General features: G+C 34.8%; 2 protein-coding genes and 1 pseudogene across 2 annotated transcripts; all 3 read left to right on the top strand.

The window, feature by feature from the left end:
- The first annotated feature begins 1921 nt into the window (after window positions 1-1921).
- Window positions 1922-4002, top strand: LOC116114761 (cytochrome b561 domain-containing protein At4g18260-like). Its single transcript, XM_031400897.1, has 4 exons — window positions 1922-2283; window positions 2382-2546; window positions 3040-3188; window positions 3304-4002. Exons 1-4 carry the CDS (start codon window positions 2140-2142, stop codon window positions 3650-3652), a joined length of 807 nt encoding a protein of 268 aa, XP_031256757.1. The 5' UTR covers window positions 1922-2139; the 3' UTR covers window positions 3653-4002.
- A 5319-nt stretch (window positions 4003-9321) lies between these two features.
- Window positions 9322-11785, top strand: LOC116114742 (terpene synthase 10-like). Its single transcript, XM_031400878.1, is given in 9 exon segments — window positions 9322-9552; window positions 9662-9914; window positions 10071-10449; window positions 10591-10809; window positions 10905-11043; window positions 11121-11369; window positions 11469-11558; window positions 11560-11669; window positions 11671-11785. Coding segments are annotated over 9 exon segments (1785 nt in total).
- Window positions 11786-15443: 3658 nt separating this feature from the next.
- On the top strand, window positions 15444-17890 carry LOC116114740 (annotated as a pseudogene).
- The last annotated feature ends 389 nt before the right edge of the window (window positions 17891-18279 follow it).

Below are 18279 nucleotides of genomic sequence, written 5' to 3'. Positions count from 1 at the left end.
ATTGACTGCCTACCAAATCTGTGATTATCAGTTTTGGTCCCTTCAAAAAACTACTCATTCATTATAATGCAAGGGCTATCATTACTACGACTTTCAATGTTTGAAATATATTATCCTCTCCATTGTCTTCCTCCCGGATTAAAGCTTTGTACATGTCTTAATCCGAATCTCGTTTTCAAGATATGAACCTTTCATCTTTTTCAACCTTCTGCAATTCTCATTTTGTTCATAATTTTGCCAAGTTTAAAGTTCTCAACATGCATGCAAATGTGAAAACTGGAAGTTGTGTAGATTTTGATTATCTATTGTTAAGTAATTGTGAGTTTGTGCTTTTAAGTAGTATATGTGAAGCAATCATGTAATTAAGCTCACAAAATAAGGCCTATGGAGATCTACCTTTGAGATCTGATCTGTGTCACTATCATGAATACGAGGATATTAATTAATTGCTTTAATCAATTGCGTATGGGACCAATTTCGATCACTATTTGTCTGATCTCAAAGTCTTTGTCTAAGCCCACAACTAGTATAAAAAATTATATGCTTTAAGATTCATGAAGCTCCTGTAAAGTTGTGTTAATACATGTGGCTCCAGAAAATTAATTGGTCATGGCATTGTTCTCCTCCACTCATTACAAAAGAATTATTGCCTACTGGATCAGTCACTGATCGATGTTTCTATATACACACACACATATATATGCAGGAAATTAAATTTGGTGGTAAATTTTTGTGAAAGAATTGAAGAATGATCCTGTAGTTTACCCTGTCTACATTATATTAACTTTCCTATGGTGAAACTGATAAGGTAAACCAACTCATAACAGCGATCACTTGGGCACAAAAGACTAATCGGTTTTTGTCCAATCCTATGAGAATTAATGAGATTACCAACTTTCATCATGGTGTCTGGCATTGTATTATATGTGTTGAAGCAATCCAGAATTTCATTCTCTCTAGACTTAGTAGAGTATCTTCATTTTTGATAAAACTCCAAGCTATGGCACATGAATAGATACTTACATCTTAACTAACTAGTTTCTCAGATCTTGGACTTATTATTAATTGGTAATTTGGAGTTATATAAATATGATGAGGCTTGTATGATTCCATATTTTACAGATTATTCATTTCGTTATTGTATATTTTTTTTTTGGATAATCGAGGGTGTTCGGGCTAGTTTGCGCATACGTTAACTAATCTCTCGGGATCTTGAAGTGAATGACCGGGTAAATTACTTTAGTGGCCACTCCTATTAGTGCCTGAAGGGATTTGCACTCAAGAATCCAAGTTAGACCCATTTGCTCTTTTACCATCAGGCCACCCCCAATGGCGGTTTTTTTGGTTATTGTTTAGTCCAATTCATTCCTATGAAATGGTTTTGAGCACATTATAAACTATAGCATGCCAAACTTGATTAATTGTTTGTGTTTGAGGAAATTAATTAGAATTTAGTTTTAGATCTGAAATAAGGGTTACATCTAGATGACATGTATTCGGCACGTATAATACATAAATTTTTAAGTTTATTAATTCTTAGTGCCCACTATATAGCCATCAACTTTCTTCAAGATGATCATCAACTTCTAATTCATTCAAAATTTGACTCCTTTGGGCATTGCCATCCCACATTCCTCTTTATGAAACCAAAAAGCCTAGCAATGTCAACCCCACATCGTTGAAAAATCTGTGGATTATCAGCAATTCATAATTCATTCCCACTTTGTTTACTCCTTTTACAGTCCTTAATTTCTCTTCAAAAAGACTACGACCTCCGTGGTCACAATCTACAACTCATACAAAATTGTATCTTAGCAAAGAGAATAAGGGAAACACTGATTGTAACTTGTAGCTTTTCTTTTTTATTCGGTAATCATAGCACATTGGCTTCTTTATGCAAAAAGAAGGTGCATTTTATGGAGTGTTAGAATAAATAAATCTTTTCTCAATTTATAAAGCTCGAATGTTCTTCTTGCCATCCAATAAAGTGTATTTGTATTCCAACAGGTCTTTCTCACTACATAAAGAATGATGAAAATATGAAAAGCTGAGTGTTTCTCTGTGATCAGTGCGGGAGAAAAAAATAGATATATTGCTGGGTTTGTGTTGCTCTTCCTATTTTGTTTTCGAGATTGAAGAATGCAAAAATTTCATTCTTTAGCATCTTTTATTCTTCCTTCATGTTATGTTATTCTTTTACCATTTGTTGGATGCTCATCCCATGAAGAGTTTAGTCAATCTTCCAGAAATCACAAGATCAGTAAAGAAGAAAATATACACAAGGTAATCAAATTTTGTTAAAGTATTTTGCCTTTCACAACAGTTTAGTTTCAACATCCTTTCTCCTTCTTTTGTCTGTTAACATTAATATTTATTTGCAGTTGAGTCCTCAGATGGCATCAAATATTACAGTTCATGGTCTTCTCTTGTGGACTTCAATAGGGTTCTTAATGCCTGTTGGGATACTAACTATCAGAATGTCCAGTAAAAAGGAAATTGGAAGCAGAGAAGCTAAAGTGTTCTTCTATCTCCATATTATTTTGCAGGTACTCTCACTTCTTCACTTTTCTAGTCTTCTGCAAAATTGGCTAGGATAATCTATTTTCATGATGCAAAATTAGGAAATTCATTTTTACTTGAAAGAAAATTAAACCCTTCTTTAGAGTCACAAGAGATGTAATCATATGAAATCTTGATAGTGGTGTAATGCATCATTAAAACCACTTTAACTTTAATCATAGTGTCCATAACTTTCTATTTCTTTTTCTCAAGTAGCCTGCAACTGATTGCTATATGTATAGTTAATTAAATAAACCAATTTTAACTAATCATATCTATCATTTAATCTTGAATAACAAGAAAAGGGAGTGATTATTTTGTTTTTATTCAATCTATTACTGCAGAATCTTGGTTTGTCAATTTTCAAGATTTTGTTTGATGATCTATGCCAACATGAACTAAGCAGAGTTCCATATGAGATTGGTCATTCGTAACTATTCAACAATATATATATATTATTTTCCTTTAATGATGTTACAGATACTTTCAGTGGTTCTAGTGACAATTGGAGCTGTCATGTCCATCAAGAACTTCGAGAATTCGTTTGATAACAGTCACCAAAAGTTAGGTCTAGCACTTTATGGAGCCATGTGGGTGCAAGCCTTGATTGGATTCTTCAGGCCTCCTAGGTAATTCATTAAAGATATCCATTTTGATTCAAACTAATATTGTAAGTACTGCATGTTTCACCAACTTAGATTGATGTTAATTAATTTACCAGATAATCTCTCTCTTCTTCTGCAGAGGAAATATAAGAAGAAGTACATGGTACTTTCTTCATTGGTTATTTGGAACAATGATTTCTCTTGTGGGGATCATCAACATCTACACTGGTTTAAAAGCTTACCATGATAAAACTTCAAGAAGCACTACAATTTTTACTATACTTTTCACGGCTGAGATCTGTTTCTTGGCTTTCTTTTATCTCTTACAAGACAAATGGGATTATATGCAAAAGCAAGGACTGATTTTAGGCGATAATGTTGATGCAGTCGCTTCCTCCATTCAAGTTATTACTCAAAGGGAAAACGAAAAAGTGTTGCCGCCAGAACCATGCGGAAAACGCAACGCATTGAGGAATTTGTTTGACTAGCTAGCTAACGTTGGGTTCTTAAATAATTTCATCTTAATTTATTATTTCGTTGTTAATGTGGATTCATGGTTTTTCATAGTCCACGTTTTGATGCATGTCCCATCCTATTAGCTTATTTATTAAACGGCTATTGCGGAAATGCATCAAAACGTGAAGTATGAATGGGTATTTTGTCATATCTTGTCTCTTAAACATCGATGTTCTCTTGTTATGACTTGGACTTTTATCAGGCCCAATGTACCTTGCATTAATGGCCATTAGGTGATTGTTTAGAGGAATGATTTGTATGAGAGTATTTATCAAGTTTGTAATGAAGCTTGTAAATAATGATTAAATATATGAAAGAAATAATGCTGTTTTCTTTAAGGGTTTAATTTGTTTAAATTCCTTTTCTGAATGCTTTGTTGAGTTGAGAATTAAGCTTGATACGGTCCATATATTTCTTATTGGGTTTCCTGGTCACAATGGACCTACTTAAAAACACTGTTTTAAAAATCAGACCGGACCGGCCAATCCAACCGGTTGGACCGGGACCCGGGGCCTTCTCCGGGTCGGGTAACTTATTTTAACTATTTAAAGTTTAAAATATAACAAACACACCCCTTATTATTACCATCAGTTCCTGAAGATTTCAAATCTAGCAAACACACCCTCTGGCCAAATGCAAACCGGCAATGACCTCCTCTTTTTCGGCGATCTTCCACCTTCCCTTACTGTCGGAAACCACCTTCTGAGTTCTGACTTTCTCCAGCGCTGTCATGCTTCATCTCCAGCCGCTGCATGACGTTTCGTCGTCTACCTTCGCCGCGAGATTTTTCTTCCATTTCCTGGTGTCGATCGGCCTTCTTCGACATCGACAGGCTTCCTCAGCCACCGATCTACCTTCTCCCAAGCTCCCTTGCCGTTATTCACGAAGATCCAATCATCTCACCAAAAAAAGCAACCGCGACCAGTGACTTCCGCCACCGATCTGTCATTTTCCGACGATGCCTCTACTTACTAGCTGCCGATTCGCCCTCCCCATCATCTGATCTACCCTCCCTGGTGTGTCGCTGCTGCTCTCCTAATTGATCGCCGATTTGCATTTAGTCAGGGTTGTGTTTGCTAGATTTCAAACCTATAGGGTATGATGGTAATTATTAGGGGTGTTTTTGTTAGATTTTAAACCTGTCAAACCATCGGTTCAACCGACGATCCAACGGTTGGATCGGTTGAACCGTGACCCGGCCATCAAAGCGATTTGCCCTCCGGTCCAGTTTTTAAAACAATGCTAAAAAATAGCCCAATTTATTATCTGTGACCCATGTTTCTAGTCCAAGTTCGCCTTTTATCTACAATTATTTTTTCTAAATAAATTAAGTGAAAATATGTTATTTGAAAAGGAAATTGTTAGATGTAAATTTATAGAGACAGATGGTAAATATGATTTAATGACAGCTCTCCCCTGCTATTCCTCTTAAAGTATTCTAAAGTTAGAAACTCTCTTCTTCCCAGCTTGCTCAGCTGTCATGGAGGCATAGTTACATTTTAGAAGACGTGGTTCCTTTTATTGGTCCTAATTTATTTAAAGTATATATATATGTTTGGACTAGCTTACATACACACCAACTAATCTTCGGGGTTCATTAAAAACCCTATAAAGCTAAAAGACCAGATAAATTACAACAATAGTATTGCAGTAAGTGATTCCAAGGTTTGAATCTAAAAACTCAAGAAAGAAAGCAAACATTTTTATCATCAGCCAACCCCTCGATGGTTGTATGAATGATATTTTGATTATGCTAATTTCTCATTCCAGTGATGTATGTATACTCTTATACTAATGTTTGTTTCACTGTGTATAAATGAAGGGACAAACTTGAGTTGAAAGCGCGGTGAAGGATGGCACTGGAGAGTAAGGCCGACTCATATGAAAAACTGGTGAGGGGAGAATTGTCAGATGAGGAAGTTTATATATTTTATTATTTTTAAAAATATATTATTTAATTTTTGTGACACATGGCACAAGCTGTGCTAGCCTAATTTCAGACTTGTCAGTTACCGTTCTCATTCCTTGCATTATTTTTCATTGTTCTTAAGATTTGACTTAGATAGAGATAATTCTTTGTCGTGTCCCGGGCCCTACAAACAGCCAAATCTTTTAGGATTGAGTTGCACTAACTGACAGTTGCATCTACGATATGTCTCGTAACATGTGTAAAAAAAATAACGCACGTTTATTTCATTCATATTTGTTTTTCTATTTTTAAAATCCAATATAAATTAAAAAATTATTTAAACCCCCTAAGTTTATTGGTCGATAAAAAATACTCTCAACAAAAAATTTATAAATTAATAAAAATATCTTTACCTATTTATAGTTATCAGATTCTGACAACCACCGTCGATGTTGACCAGAATCTATCACAACAACACACTACCAGTCAAAATTGATCGGTAATACATCGATTTGGTCTTTCCCAACTAGATCCACGGTGGTATATTAAGTATAAACTCATTAAAACTTTTTCCTAAAACCGGTCACAATATATATATATTTTAATGAGTCATTAGTAAGGAATTTATTGGTAAATGTATACATTTTTTATGAGACGTCCTTAATAACTTTGAAAATTGTTATATGAGAGTATGAGTTTTGTTTTGAAAATTATTATATGTAATGCTTTAACCTGATTAATTATGCTATTAATAGTACATTTATTAAGTTAATTAGGTCTATTATCATTTAGGGAATAATAGCCCCCGCTTGGCTTCCCTCTTTTAAATCATTTGTTTATTATCATATTTGGATTAAAAAGCAAAACATGTATTTGTTTATTTATTGGAACCATTAGTTTGAAAATTAATACGAATCAAATAAGATTTTTTTCTATTGAAAAATTTCGGCCAGGGTGGGGGAGAACGGCTTGATTATGGTCGTAGAGTAGATTTAGTCGAAAAAGGCCAGGTCGACGCACGACTAACCAAATCTAATTATTCATGTATTGTTCCAACGACTATTAGCTGCTGTCCGGTGGTGGTGGTCGGCGATAGACAGTGACTTGGGTGGAAAGGGGTGTTTTTATTAATTTTTAAACTTTTATTGGGGGGGAGGGTGTTTAGCTAAATTAACAAATGTAGGAGGTTAAAAAATAATGTAAATCTGGTCAAATTCTGGTGTAGATCTGGCCGAAAAAGGTCAGATCGGTGTACAACCAGCAAGATCCAGCTGATTGTGCACTATTCTAACGACTGTTGGCCACCGTTCTGTGGTGGTGGCTAGCTACCGGTAGTCGGTTGGGTGAGTGGGGGTCTGCTAATTTATATACTTTTATTGCTAGGGAAGGGGGGTGTTTAGCTAAATTAACAAATGTAGGAGTTTAAAAAATAATCTAAATATTTTTAGAAAATGTTTTCAAGAAATGTACCAAACACAATATTAAAATCCTATCATGTTTGATTTAATCATATTCTATCATATTCAGAATTGTTTATCAGAATATCATCCCTCCATTTGTTTCCTTATTTTTTCACCATCCTATCCTATTATCCTATTCAATCATATCCTAATACACATTTGTTTTAATATTCTCAATTCTCTCCTATTTTATTCAACTTAACTCAAAACATTAACAATTACCTTTCTCAATAAGAGTTTTAAAATTAACGAAAACACTCTCACCCATCCAAGCCATTGTCATCCGCTAGTAGCCACCGTCGCTGCCGTGCCACTATCGTCTGCCAGAATCATAACGATGCACAATCGGTTGGATCTGGCTGGTCGTGTGCCAATCTGTCCAGTTCTTGCCACATTTGGCTGTTGAGACTTGTTTTCTATTGAAAAAAAAGGCCTGATTATGGTTGTAGATTGGGTCGGAAAGGCTAGATCGGTGCACGAACGGCCAGATCCAACTGTTCATATACTGTTCCAACGACTATCGGCTGCTGTTCGACAATGGTGGTCGACGATCGGCAGTGACTTGGGTGGATAAATGTGTTTTTGCTAAGTTGTAAATTTTTTTTTTTTGGGGGGGGGGGGGGGGGGGTTGTTTAGCTAAATTAACAAATGTAGAAGGTTAAAAAATAATCTAAATATTTTTAGAAAATGTTTTAAAAAAATGTACCAAACACAATATTAGAATCCTATCTTGTTTGATTTAATCATATTCAGAATTGTTTATCAAAATATCATCCCTCCATTTGTTTCCCTATTTTTCACTATCCTATCCTATTATCCTATTCAATCATATCCTAATACACATTTGTTTTAATATTCTCAATTCTCTCTTATTTTATTCAACTCAACTCAAAACATTAACAATTAACTTTCTCAATAAAAGTTTTAAAATTAACGAAAACACTCTCATCCAACCAAGCCATTGTCACCCACTAGTAGCCACCATCGTCGCTGTGCCACTGCTGTTCGCCAATGTCATAACGACGTATGAACGATTAGATCTGACTGGTCGTGTGCCAATTTGTTCGTTTCTGGCCACATCTGGCCATTGACGATGGCTAAACGACAGCCAAGATATGACCGTTAATGATGATTAGATCTGGCCATATTTGGCTGTCAACGGCCAGATCTGTGGCTGTAGATTTGGAAGTTTCTAGCTAGATCGACGCATGATCGGCCAGATCTAACTGGTCGTGCGTCATTCTAGAAGATCCCAACCACCTTTGGACGATGGTGGCCGACTACTGGCAATATGTGGGGGTGTTTTTATCAATTTATAAACTTTATTATGGGGGTGTTTAGTTAAATTAATAAACTTAGGGGGTTAAAAAAATTTAAATATTTTCAGAAAAGGCTATTCAGAAATGTACCAAAAACTTGTTAGAGTCCTATCCTATTTTTCAAAAATGTTATTATAAAAAATTTATCAAACAGAGCCATGATATTTCAAATAATGTACCAAAAGGGCCCCTAATTTAAAATATTTTATTGTAAACCAATAAATCCGACGCAATCAAAGAAAAAAAATTGAATATTTAAGTGTGATTTTGTTATAAATATGATATTATTTAAAAAAATTAAACCACTCAATCGACCATAAAATATGGTGAGTCACGCATCAATTATATGACTTGCGTCTTGTGTGACTAAGCGAGGAATAATGCTACATGGATAAATAAGCTTTATAAAAATTTGTATATAAATTTAAGTAACATAAAATAAATGAAAGAGTGACTTTGATGAATATCTCAAAAGCTACTCGAAATAGTGAGTGTTCATTTGCTTCTTCCTTCAGGAACTTACTGTTGACTTTAACTTATGTGGCTATCAATCTCTCGTACTACCATTATTAATCAGATTTTCAACAATAACCGACCATAAACTTTGACATTTTATCCGTTGAGTTGAAATTACAATGAATTAGAACCACACAAAATTCTGAAGCCCAGATTTTGAGATCACGTGTCGTCGAAGAAAGATCTAGTAACATTTCACCCTCTATATATTTACTTTCCTTGGCACACAAGCGTGAATTTAACAGAAGTCACGTAGTTTGATATAGTTGCATTAGTATTAGTGCATAAACAATAGTTTCTGAGCTTTCGTGCTTGCAGCATCCTTGCTCTTTGTTCCACAAACCTAGTACATTTTATGCCCCACACAGTCACAAGTAATCCTGCATCTACTTTCACCATTAAAATTTACTTTGACTTTGAAACCTTTAAATCAAAATATGGCTCTTCCCCACCTCACTTCACTCGCTGCTACTACTTTCAGCAGACTGCCGCCTACAAATTATCGCATCTCAATTGCATCATTTAGCAAAAATGTTGTCTTTCCTAGTGGAGTTCAATGCAAGGCTTCCATTAAAATGTGTGATGAAACCATTGTCAGGCGATCAGCCAATTACCAACCTTCCATTTGGAGCTTTGATTATGTTCAATCGTTGAAGAGTGAATATGTGGTCTATGTCCTTAATCTTTTCTAAGGATTATAATTCTATTAATTTTTTTAATGTTATAGTAGTATGAAATTAATTGCTGCGGTTGCCTGACAAAAGTTTAATCATGCAGGGAGAATCATGGGCCCAGCGAGTGAAAAAGCTGAAAAAAGATGTGAGGCTGATGCTGGACACTATGGTGGATCCTTTACATCAACTGGAGCTCGTTGATGATTTGCAAAGACTTGGAATATCGTATCACTTTGAGTATGAAATTAAGAGCATTCTGAATAGCATATATAAAAAAAACCAAAAACAGAAAAGTTTATATGCCGTAGCTCTTGAATTCAGACTCTTGAGACAACATGGCTACGACATATCAACAGGTATTTAAAATGGATAAAGAAGAAACATTAGAAACAAAAATCAATAATAGTCAAATATTAAATCTTGGAAACATCATGCCAGACATTGATTCTTTTAAATCTCGGAAACATCATGTGATGGAAATAATAATGTCATGATTTTTTTTTTCTTTTCAGAAATTTTCAATAATTTCAGGGATGAGAAGCGAAACTTCAAGTCATGCCTCAAAGATGATTGCAAAGGAATTTTATCTTTGTATGAAGCTGCATTTCTTTTAAAAGAAGGAGAGAATGCGATCTTCCATGATATTAGAAGTCTCACGACCTCATACCTTAAGGCATATGTGAAAGATAACAAAGATCAATATCTCTCCACTCTAGTGAGCCATGCATTGGAGCTTCCACTGAATTGGAGGATGCTAAGATTGGAGGCAAGGTGGTTCATAGATGTATATGAGAGAAGACCTGACATGAACAATGCCGTGCTTGAGCTTGCTAAACTGGATTTCGACATGGTACAAGCAACGCACCAAGATGATCTAAAATATTCATCAAGGTACGTTAAGAGCTACGAGGCAAGCTAATTCAGAGCGTGTATATTAGTTGATTTGAGACTAGATAGATCTAATTTGTCTGATCTTATATGAGTTGATGTATTTAGACAGATATAATTAAGAATGCTTCTTGTCTTATGAAGGTGGTGGGGAAATACAGGTCTTCCGGAGAAGTTAAGCTTTGCAAGGGACAGACTGGTGGAGAATTTCTTATTGAATGTGGGATTCATGTTCAAACCTGAGTTTGGATATTTTAGGAGAATGGCCACAAAGGTCAATGCTTTCGTTACGACCATTGATGATGTCTATGACGTTTATGGTACCTTGAATGAACTTGAGCTCTTTACCGATGTTGTTGAGAGGTTGGTGGTGATGGGTAGTTTTAATACATATTTAACTCCCTGCAGTCTGCTATTTCTAACATGAAATTAATTTCAAATTTTGCACTGTAATTTAGATGGGACGTCAATGCAATGGAGCAACTTCCGGAGTATATGAAGATTTGTTTTTTAGTTCTCCACACTACCATAAACGAAATGGCTTTAGATGCTCTCAAAGCACACGGAGTTGATATTATTCCTTACCTAAAGAAAGCGGTAATTTAATTAATTTTTACAGAATATTTACATAAATTTTCATTATAATTAAATATATTAACATTAAATTACACCAGTGGGCAGATATATGTAAATCCTATTTGTTGGAGGCAAAATGGTACCATAGCGGATACATCCCAACACTTGCAGAATACATTGAGAATGCATGGGTTTCTATATCAGGTCCTGTGATTTTAGTACACGCTTATTTCTTCATTACAAATCCAATTACAAAGGAGGCGTTGGAATGCTTGGAAGAATATAACAACATAATTCGTTGGTCATCAATGATTTTCCGACTTGCAGATGACTTGGGAACATCATCTGTAAGCAACACGACAATTTCTAATTGATTTTAGTTATAGTTTTCAATTATTCTTGATTTAATCAATGAACTTTTTCTTTTTTCTGTTTCTCTGATTTAGGACGAGTTAAAAAGAGGGGATGTTACTAAATCTATTCAATGTTACATGCACGAAACTGGAGCATCTAAAAGAGCGCGTGAACACATACTAGAATGATTACAGTACATGGATGAAGATGAACAAAGAACGACTAGAAAATCCTCACTGTCCAACACTGTTTATAGAAATTGCACTGAACGTCGCCAGATGGCTCAATGCATGTACCATACGGAGATGGGTTCGGTATTCCAGACCATGAAACTAAAGATCGTGTCTTATCACTACTTGTTAATCCCATTCCATTGACATATGAATATATAAGTGATATAACGAATTAAAGATCACTGTATTTAGTATATATATGCTTGTTGCACGAACCACCTACCTTTTTTTTAAATCTCATGTAATAAATAAAAGTTTATGAAATAAAGTCAGTATTTCAATCCCCAATCCTAAAAATTTCTGAAATATCAGTATGATTCAAAAAACAAATTCGTATCACACAATTGATTTCTGAATATTCTATGTATGTCGTTTCGTTTTTAGCAATTTGCAAGGCATTGTGTTGATTGAGTTTTGATTTTGAACGAACTTGAAATAATAATTACTTCGATTTGTTGCGTATTTATGGGGTTTAAGCATGCTTTAATAGTTTAGATATATATATATGGATAATATTTCATATACAAATTTCTCATATAAATTATGTGTTTTTAGATAATTGGATAACTTTAATTGTAGAATATATTTTTTAAGTGAAGAAATTTCATGGTTTTAGCTTTTTGAGATTTTTTGCTTCAAATGATTTTAGATTCGTTGTTGTTGTCATTTTTCTTTTGACTTAATTGTTGGGGGATTGGGATTCATTGAGTTTACAGATACTTAATTATTAATGATGTTTACAAAGACATTGGTGGGGCTAAAATAACACCATGCTTATTTCACGAGCTTTTACGGTGCTGAGATCCGGCCCAAAGTGAGGCCGTTATGCCAATTGGGGCAGGCCTCGAAGTGGGGTCGCCATTGGCTACTGCATGGTTTCTACGAGTTCTTAGCTGATGACGTAGAATATTGAAGAAACTGGCCTATTATGTACTTTGGAGTTAAAACATGTATCCAAAAATAATTTTAAAATTTTGAAATGAGGTATCTAAGGTTTCTTTAATCTATTAGTGAAATGTCAATAACTCCAGTTTTACTTTATAATATAACTTTCTTAGTAATATTAATAACTTTTATCACATCATAAAAGATTGCAATAAATATAATTTTTTAATTCCCGTCTAAGAAAGTTACATCTTACATAGTAATATTATTGTAAAAAAAAAAAAAAAAATATATATGTTATGTTACATTAAAGGTTTAAGATGAAATAATATGTTTATCTGAAGTTGTTTGAGACAATGATTTATACCTTAAAGTTGTTATCGCATCTTTAAACTTCCATTCGATTTATTTTTCAATTAAAGCATACATGACTTGTTACTCATTTACATGATTAAGGAAAACATTAACATCCATTCGATTAGTATAGTGAAGTTGTTAAATTTGATCACTTAATTCTGCAATGACTCTTTGATATTTCTCATCAACTTCATTTGTAACTTGTAATTCATTGATATCAAGGGTCCTAATTTTGCAATGCTTAAAACAATTGACAATTGTCTGTGGCTTCACATCAATTGACCATACAACACTTCCATCAATTATACTTATCTTTATTGGTTTTAAGACACAAACTTCTATCCTTTTAAAAAATAGGCAATTGAAATACTAAATTAAAATCCTAATATACTAATAAAATATGAATTATAAAATAAGAAATCAAAATAATAATTTTTGTAATTATATAATCTCATTATAATAATAAAATTAGTTAATCCTATCAATTATAATTTTTTTTACTATATAAAAATCCAGCCCACTACCAAAATCAATAAGCCCAATATTTTAAAACAGCTCAGAACTCATTAAAAAGCTAAAAAAGACGCAGAGACCACAGTGAAGACAAAGTGCGAAAGAAGAGGAAAGTGGCAGTGGTTTAAGAAAACCAAATTGACTTAGGCCGGAGTTCTACGAGATAATCAAAGGCGTCGATATCAGTTTACTAGCAAGGAAATTGAAAGTCCAAAGTGGCCGCTTCAAGATCAAGAATAGCGATTTCCTTCAAACTGTTTAATCACTAGTGAGTAGTGATTAATCTTCATTTCTTCAATGTGAACTTGGATACTTCTCATTCATTCAACTTAAAAGCTATGCAGTTCTCTTGTAGATTGATTATATTTAATTGTTAAATGAATCTGTAATTACTTTAATGTTACCTATATATACAAAGATACATTCTTTTTTCTCTCTACAATTCCATATTTTTTAAAAGCAGTTTTCTTGATTACTTAATTGGCCACACTTTATTCATGAAACAGCTGGAATTGTATTAGTTGGATCGCTTCTCAATTTTGATAAAATAATACGCGTGTAGATTGTTGATGCAAGAATTATATCAACTAGAGTGATCTGATTGACTAGAGTGATCCGATTGACCTTAGTGGAACCGAAAACGATGTGTGAGTGATTAAAGATAATCAACAAAGTAATATGAAAGTCAGAACAGTAATGTAAAGAACATAATTAATTTTTAAAGTAGTTCGACAAGTTATAATCTTGAGCCTACGTCCACTATATTTCTTTTTTCTTAGAGAGCTTACAAGAAAATAGTAATATGCCTAGAATGATTTGCTAACCCCTTTTTCATCGTTGGGGGGGTTTATAGACAAGTTTCTTACAAAGGAAAGAGCGAAATTAAAAGAACTACAATCAAGGTGGAAGTGCAACTTTGATATTCTCATGATTGAGCGCTAAGATCGCGCTATCATTGTTGTTGATCTGATCTCTTCCGAAATATCCGGGATCTGAGCTTATCTGTGATTTGCTTGAATAACTGTCAGGATTGGTAGTGACTAGCTTATGCTAGGTCGAGCTATATCTCGATGGGCTTATGCTGGGTCGGACAAGTGTTGAGCCGAACTGATTCTAGGTCGAACTATAACCTCGCAGAACTCTCACTTCTCCGCTATGCTCTTTTCGAGCTTCGAAGACTTTTTGTTTGATTTGATATTAAGCTTGAACTTTAAAAGTTGTATGTTGAATGCAGGTTTGGCCAAGCTTCATGAGTTGGACTTAATCTCAGTCGACATTAACAAGACTTAGCCTTTTTTTCTGCTGTGACATTCACGATAAACCTGGAATTTGAAATGAGGGGCATGCGAGTAATTTTCACACAGTCATGTCACATTAAATGCAACTAGCTTTTGCAATTACTTTTTGTTGCGTGTGGGCGACTACAGCTGTCCACGCGTGAAGTGTGCGACGACGGTTATGATTGCAAAATTCTGACGGTTGATCGCCCTTTGTGGATGGTTGACACGTGACATGTTGAGCAATTAGGATTGTTCAGCGAATGGAGGGCTAAGATTTTCTACAGATCGGCGGTTACAGTCGAATCTCACCTCTTCGTCTCCCATGCTCACCACTATAAAAGCGGGCATCCTTCATAAAAAATACACACTTGCAATACTTCATAGCCACTTTCTTTTTATTCCGTCGTTGCTCTTTCGAATTTACGACAACTTTCCGACGAACTCGCACCACGTTTTACACTCCAGTAAGGCTCTTGTCTTCTCCCTTATTTATTTCAAGCTTTCTGTGTTGTTGAGGGTGGCCATTGTCATGGCCACATTAGCTTTTTTAGGGTTTTTTTTTTTTTTTTTTTTTTTTTTTTTTTTTTTTTTTTTTTTTTTTGTGTAGACTCACTAGTTTGGGTTTTAGGAGGGTTTAAGGAGGTGGCTGCAGGAATCGTGGTAGCTCGCTCGTATCTCTTGATCGATGCAAGCTATCCTGGATGCTTGAACTGAAAGCAAAGTGTGGATAGGTCGTCAAGATTTTGAGCTTTGACACTTGGTCACTTTTGTTTTAGGTATCCAGAGGCACGCTTCCACCATGTTTTTGTCTAGCAGCCATAGTATAGATTGTCTTTTAAATTCCTTGGCACTTCGGCTTTTACAGGAAGTAGTCCCAGAAGTTTTTGAGGACTTTGTTGTAAGGAGCTTGGACAGCGATGTTATGGGCTCCTCGGACAGCGATGTTGTGGGCTCCTCAGACAATGCTTCTGCGAAGACTCCCCCGCCAAGGAGATCTCTAGTTCCTAGGCCTCGGAAGGAACCAAGTTCCTCGATTGGGGCCGATGATCTCGAGCACATAAAAGACTTTTATGTGACTCGAATTCCATTAAGGGGTTCGAGAGACATCTCTCGAAAAAATCCCCTAGCAGGTTAGGCAGCAATTTCAAATACACTCTTGTGGTATATGATGTCCATTCCCCTCATTATTTTTTCGCCAACATATTGAATAGGTTTGGCATTGCTCCCCTCCAATTGATGAGGAATTCGTACATAATTATTGTAAGTATGTACACAACATATATGATAGCTGAGTTAGGCTAGCTATCGGTGGAAAGACTTGTCCACCTGTATAGGTTGAAAAAGAGTTAAGACCAAACATACTATCTCTCTAACGCAAGGATAGTACACTTTAACGGTTTGGTCGGAGTCCCAAGAGGGTTTCGAATTGGGACTCCCATTATTTTTTCTATGAGGTCGGGGAGGTTAACACTTTTGCCTTGGAAGCTAGTAAGAAATCCAATCTTTGTGCGAATAAAGAGGGTTTCCTAGTTCGACAAGCGAACTAACCCTACATTTTCTTTGTTTTGCAGTACACGTCAAGTAGAACTTCGTCTCTGAAGTGAGCTTAGAACGACTTCAATGTTTTAGCAGTCTTCCTAGCAGTGAGCACGACGTTACTGAGCTCACCGCGCTCTCTCGTTTGACATCGTACCGCTTCTGTAACGACTTAGCGAAGTTTTATATCGTTTTTGAAAAAGGTAAGTGTAAGAAAATGATCAGATTAGTGTAGTGGAAAAACACAATAAAATAATTTTAAAAACTGAATCTATCATTACTCCAAACCTAAAAATCCGGGCAATGATTATAATGTTTTTACATGTTAAAACGAAACCAGTGTTCAAGTATTTTGCTTTTCACAACAGTTTAGTTGCAACATCCTTTCTCCTTCTTTTGTCTGTTAACATGAATATTTATCTGCAGTTGAGTCCTCAGATGGCATCAAATATTACAGTTCATGGTCTTCTCTTGTGGGCTTCAATAGGGTTCTTAATGCCTGTTGGGATACTAACTATCAGAATGTCCAGTAAATAGGAAATTGGAAGCAGAGAAGCTAAAGTGTTCTTCTATCTCCATATTATTTTGCAGGTACTCTCACTTCTTCAATCTTCTATTCTTCTGCAAAACTGGCTAGGATAATCTATTTTCATGATGCAAAATTAGGAAATTCATTTTTACTTGAAAGAAAATTAAACCCTTCTTTAGAGTCACAAGAGATGTAATCATATGAAATCTTGATAGTGGTGTAATGCATCATTGAAACCACTTTAACTTTAATCAAAGTGTCCATAACTTTCTATTTCTTTTTCTCAAGTAGCCTGCAACTGATTGCTATATGTATAGTTAATTAAATAAACCAATTTTAACTAACCATATCTATCATTTAATCTTGAATAACAAGAAAAGGGAGTGATTATGTTGTTTTTATTCAATCTATTACTGCAGAATCTTGGTTTGTCAATTTTCAAGATTTTGTTTGATGATCTATGCCAACATGAACTATCTTTGTCAGCACTAAGCAGAGTTCCATATTAAATTGGTCATTCGTAACTATCCAACAATATATATATATTATTTTCCTTTAATGCTGTTACAGATACTTTCAGTGGTTCTAGTGACAATTGGAGCTGTCATGTCCATCAAGAACTTCGAGAATTCGTTTGATAACAGTCACCAAAAGTTAGGTCTAGCACTTTATGGAGCCATGTGGGTGCAAGCCTTGATTGGATTCTTCAGGCCTCCTAGGTAAGTCATTAAAGATATCCATTTTGATTCAAACTAATATTGTAAGTACCGCATGTTTCACCAACTTAGATTAATGTTAATTAATTTACCAGATAATCTTTCTTTTTCTGCAGAGGAAATATAAGAAGAAGTACATGGTACTTTCTTCATTGGTTATTTGGAACAATGATTTCTCTTGTGGGGATCATCAACATCTACACTGGTTTAAAAGCTTACCATGATAAAACTTCAAGAAGCACTACAATTTTTACTATACTTTTCACGGCTGAGATCTGTTTCTTGGCTTTCTTTTATCTCTTACAAGACAAATGGGATTATATGCAAAAGCAAGGACTGATTTTAGGCGATAATGTTGATGCAGTCGCTTCCTCCATTCAAGTTATTACTCAAAGGGAAAACGAAAAAGTGTTGCCGCCAGAACCATGCGGAAAACGCAACGCATTGAAGAATTTGTTTGACTAGCTAGCTAACGTTGGGTTCTTAAATCATTTCATCTTAATTTATTATCTCGTTGTTGTGGATTCATGGTTTTTCATAGTCCACGTTTTGATGCATGTCCCATCCTATTAGCTTATTTATTAAACGGCTATGGCGGAAATGCATCAAAACGTGAAGTATGAATGGGTATTTTGTCACATTTTGTCTCTTAAACATTGATTTTCTCTTGTTATGACTTGGACTTTTATCAGGCCCAATGTACCTTGCATTAATGGCCATTAGGTGATTGTTCAGAGGAATGATTTGTATGAAAGTATTTCTCTAGTTTGCAATGAAGCTTGTATATAATGATTAAATATATGAATGAAATAATGCTGTTTGTTTTTTAAGGGTTTAATTTGTTTCAATTCCTT

This window comes from Pistacia vera, unplaced genomic scaffold (assembly GCF_008641045.1).
Source record: "Pistacia vera cultivar Batoury unplaced genomic scaffold, PisVer_v2 Contig722, whole genome shotgun sequence".
NCBI lineage: Eukaryota > Viridiplantae > Streptophyta > Magnoliopsida > Sapindales > Anacardiaceae > Pistacia > Pistacia vera.
Note: the sequence above shows the minus strand (reverse complement) of the source record. Positions and strands in the feature narration are given on the sequence as shown.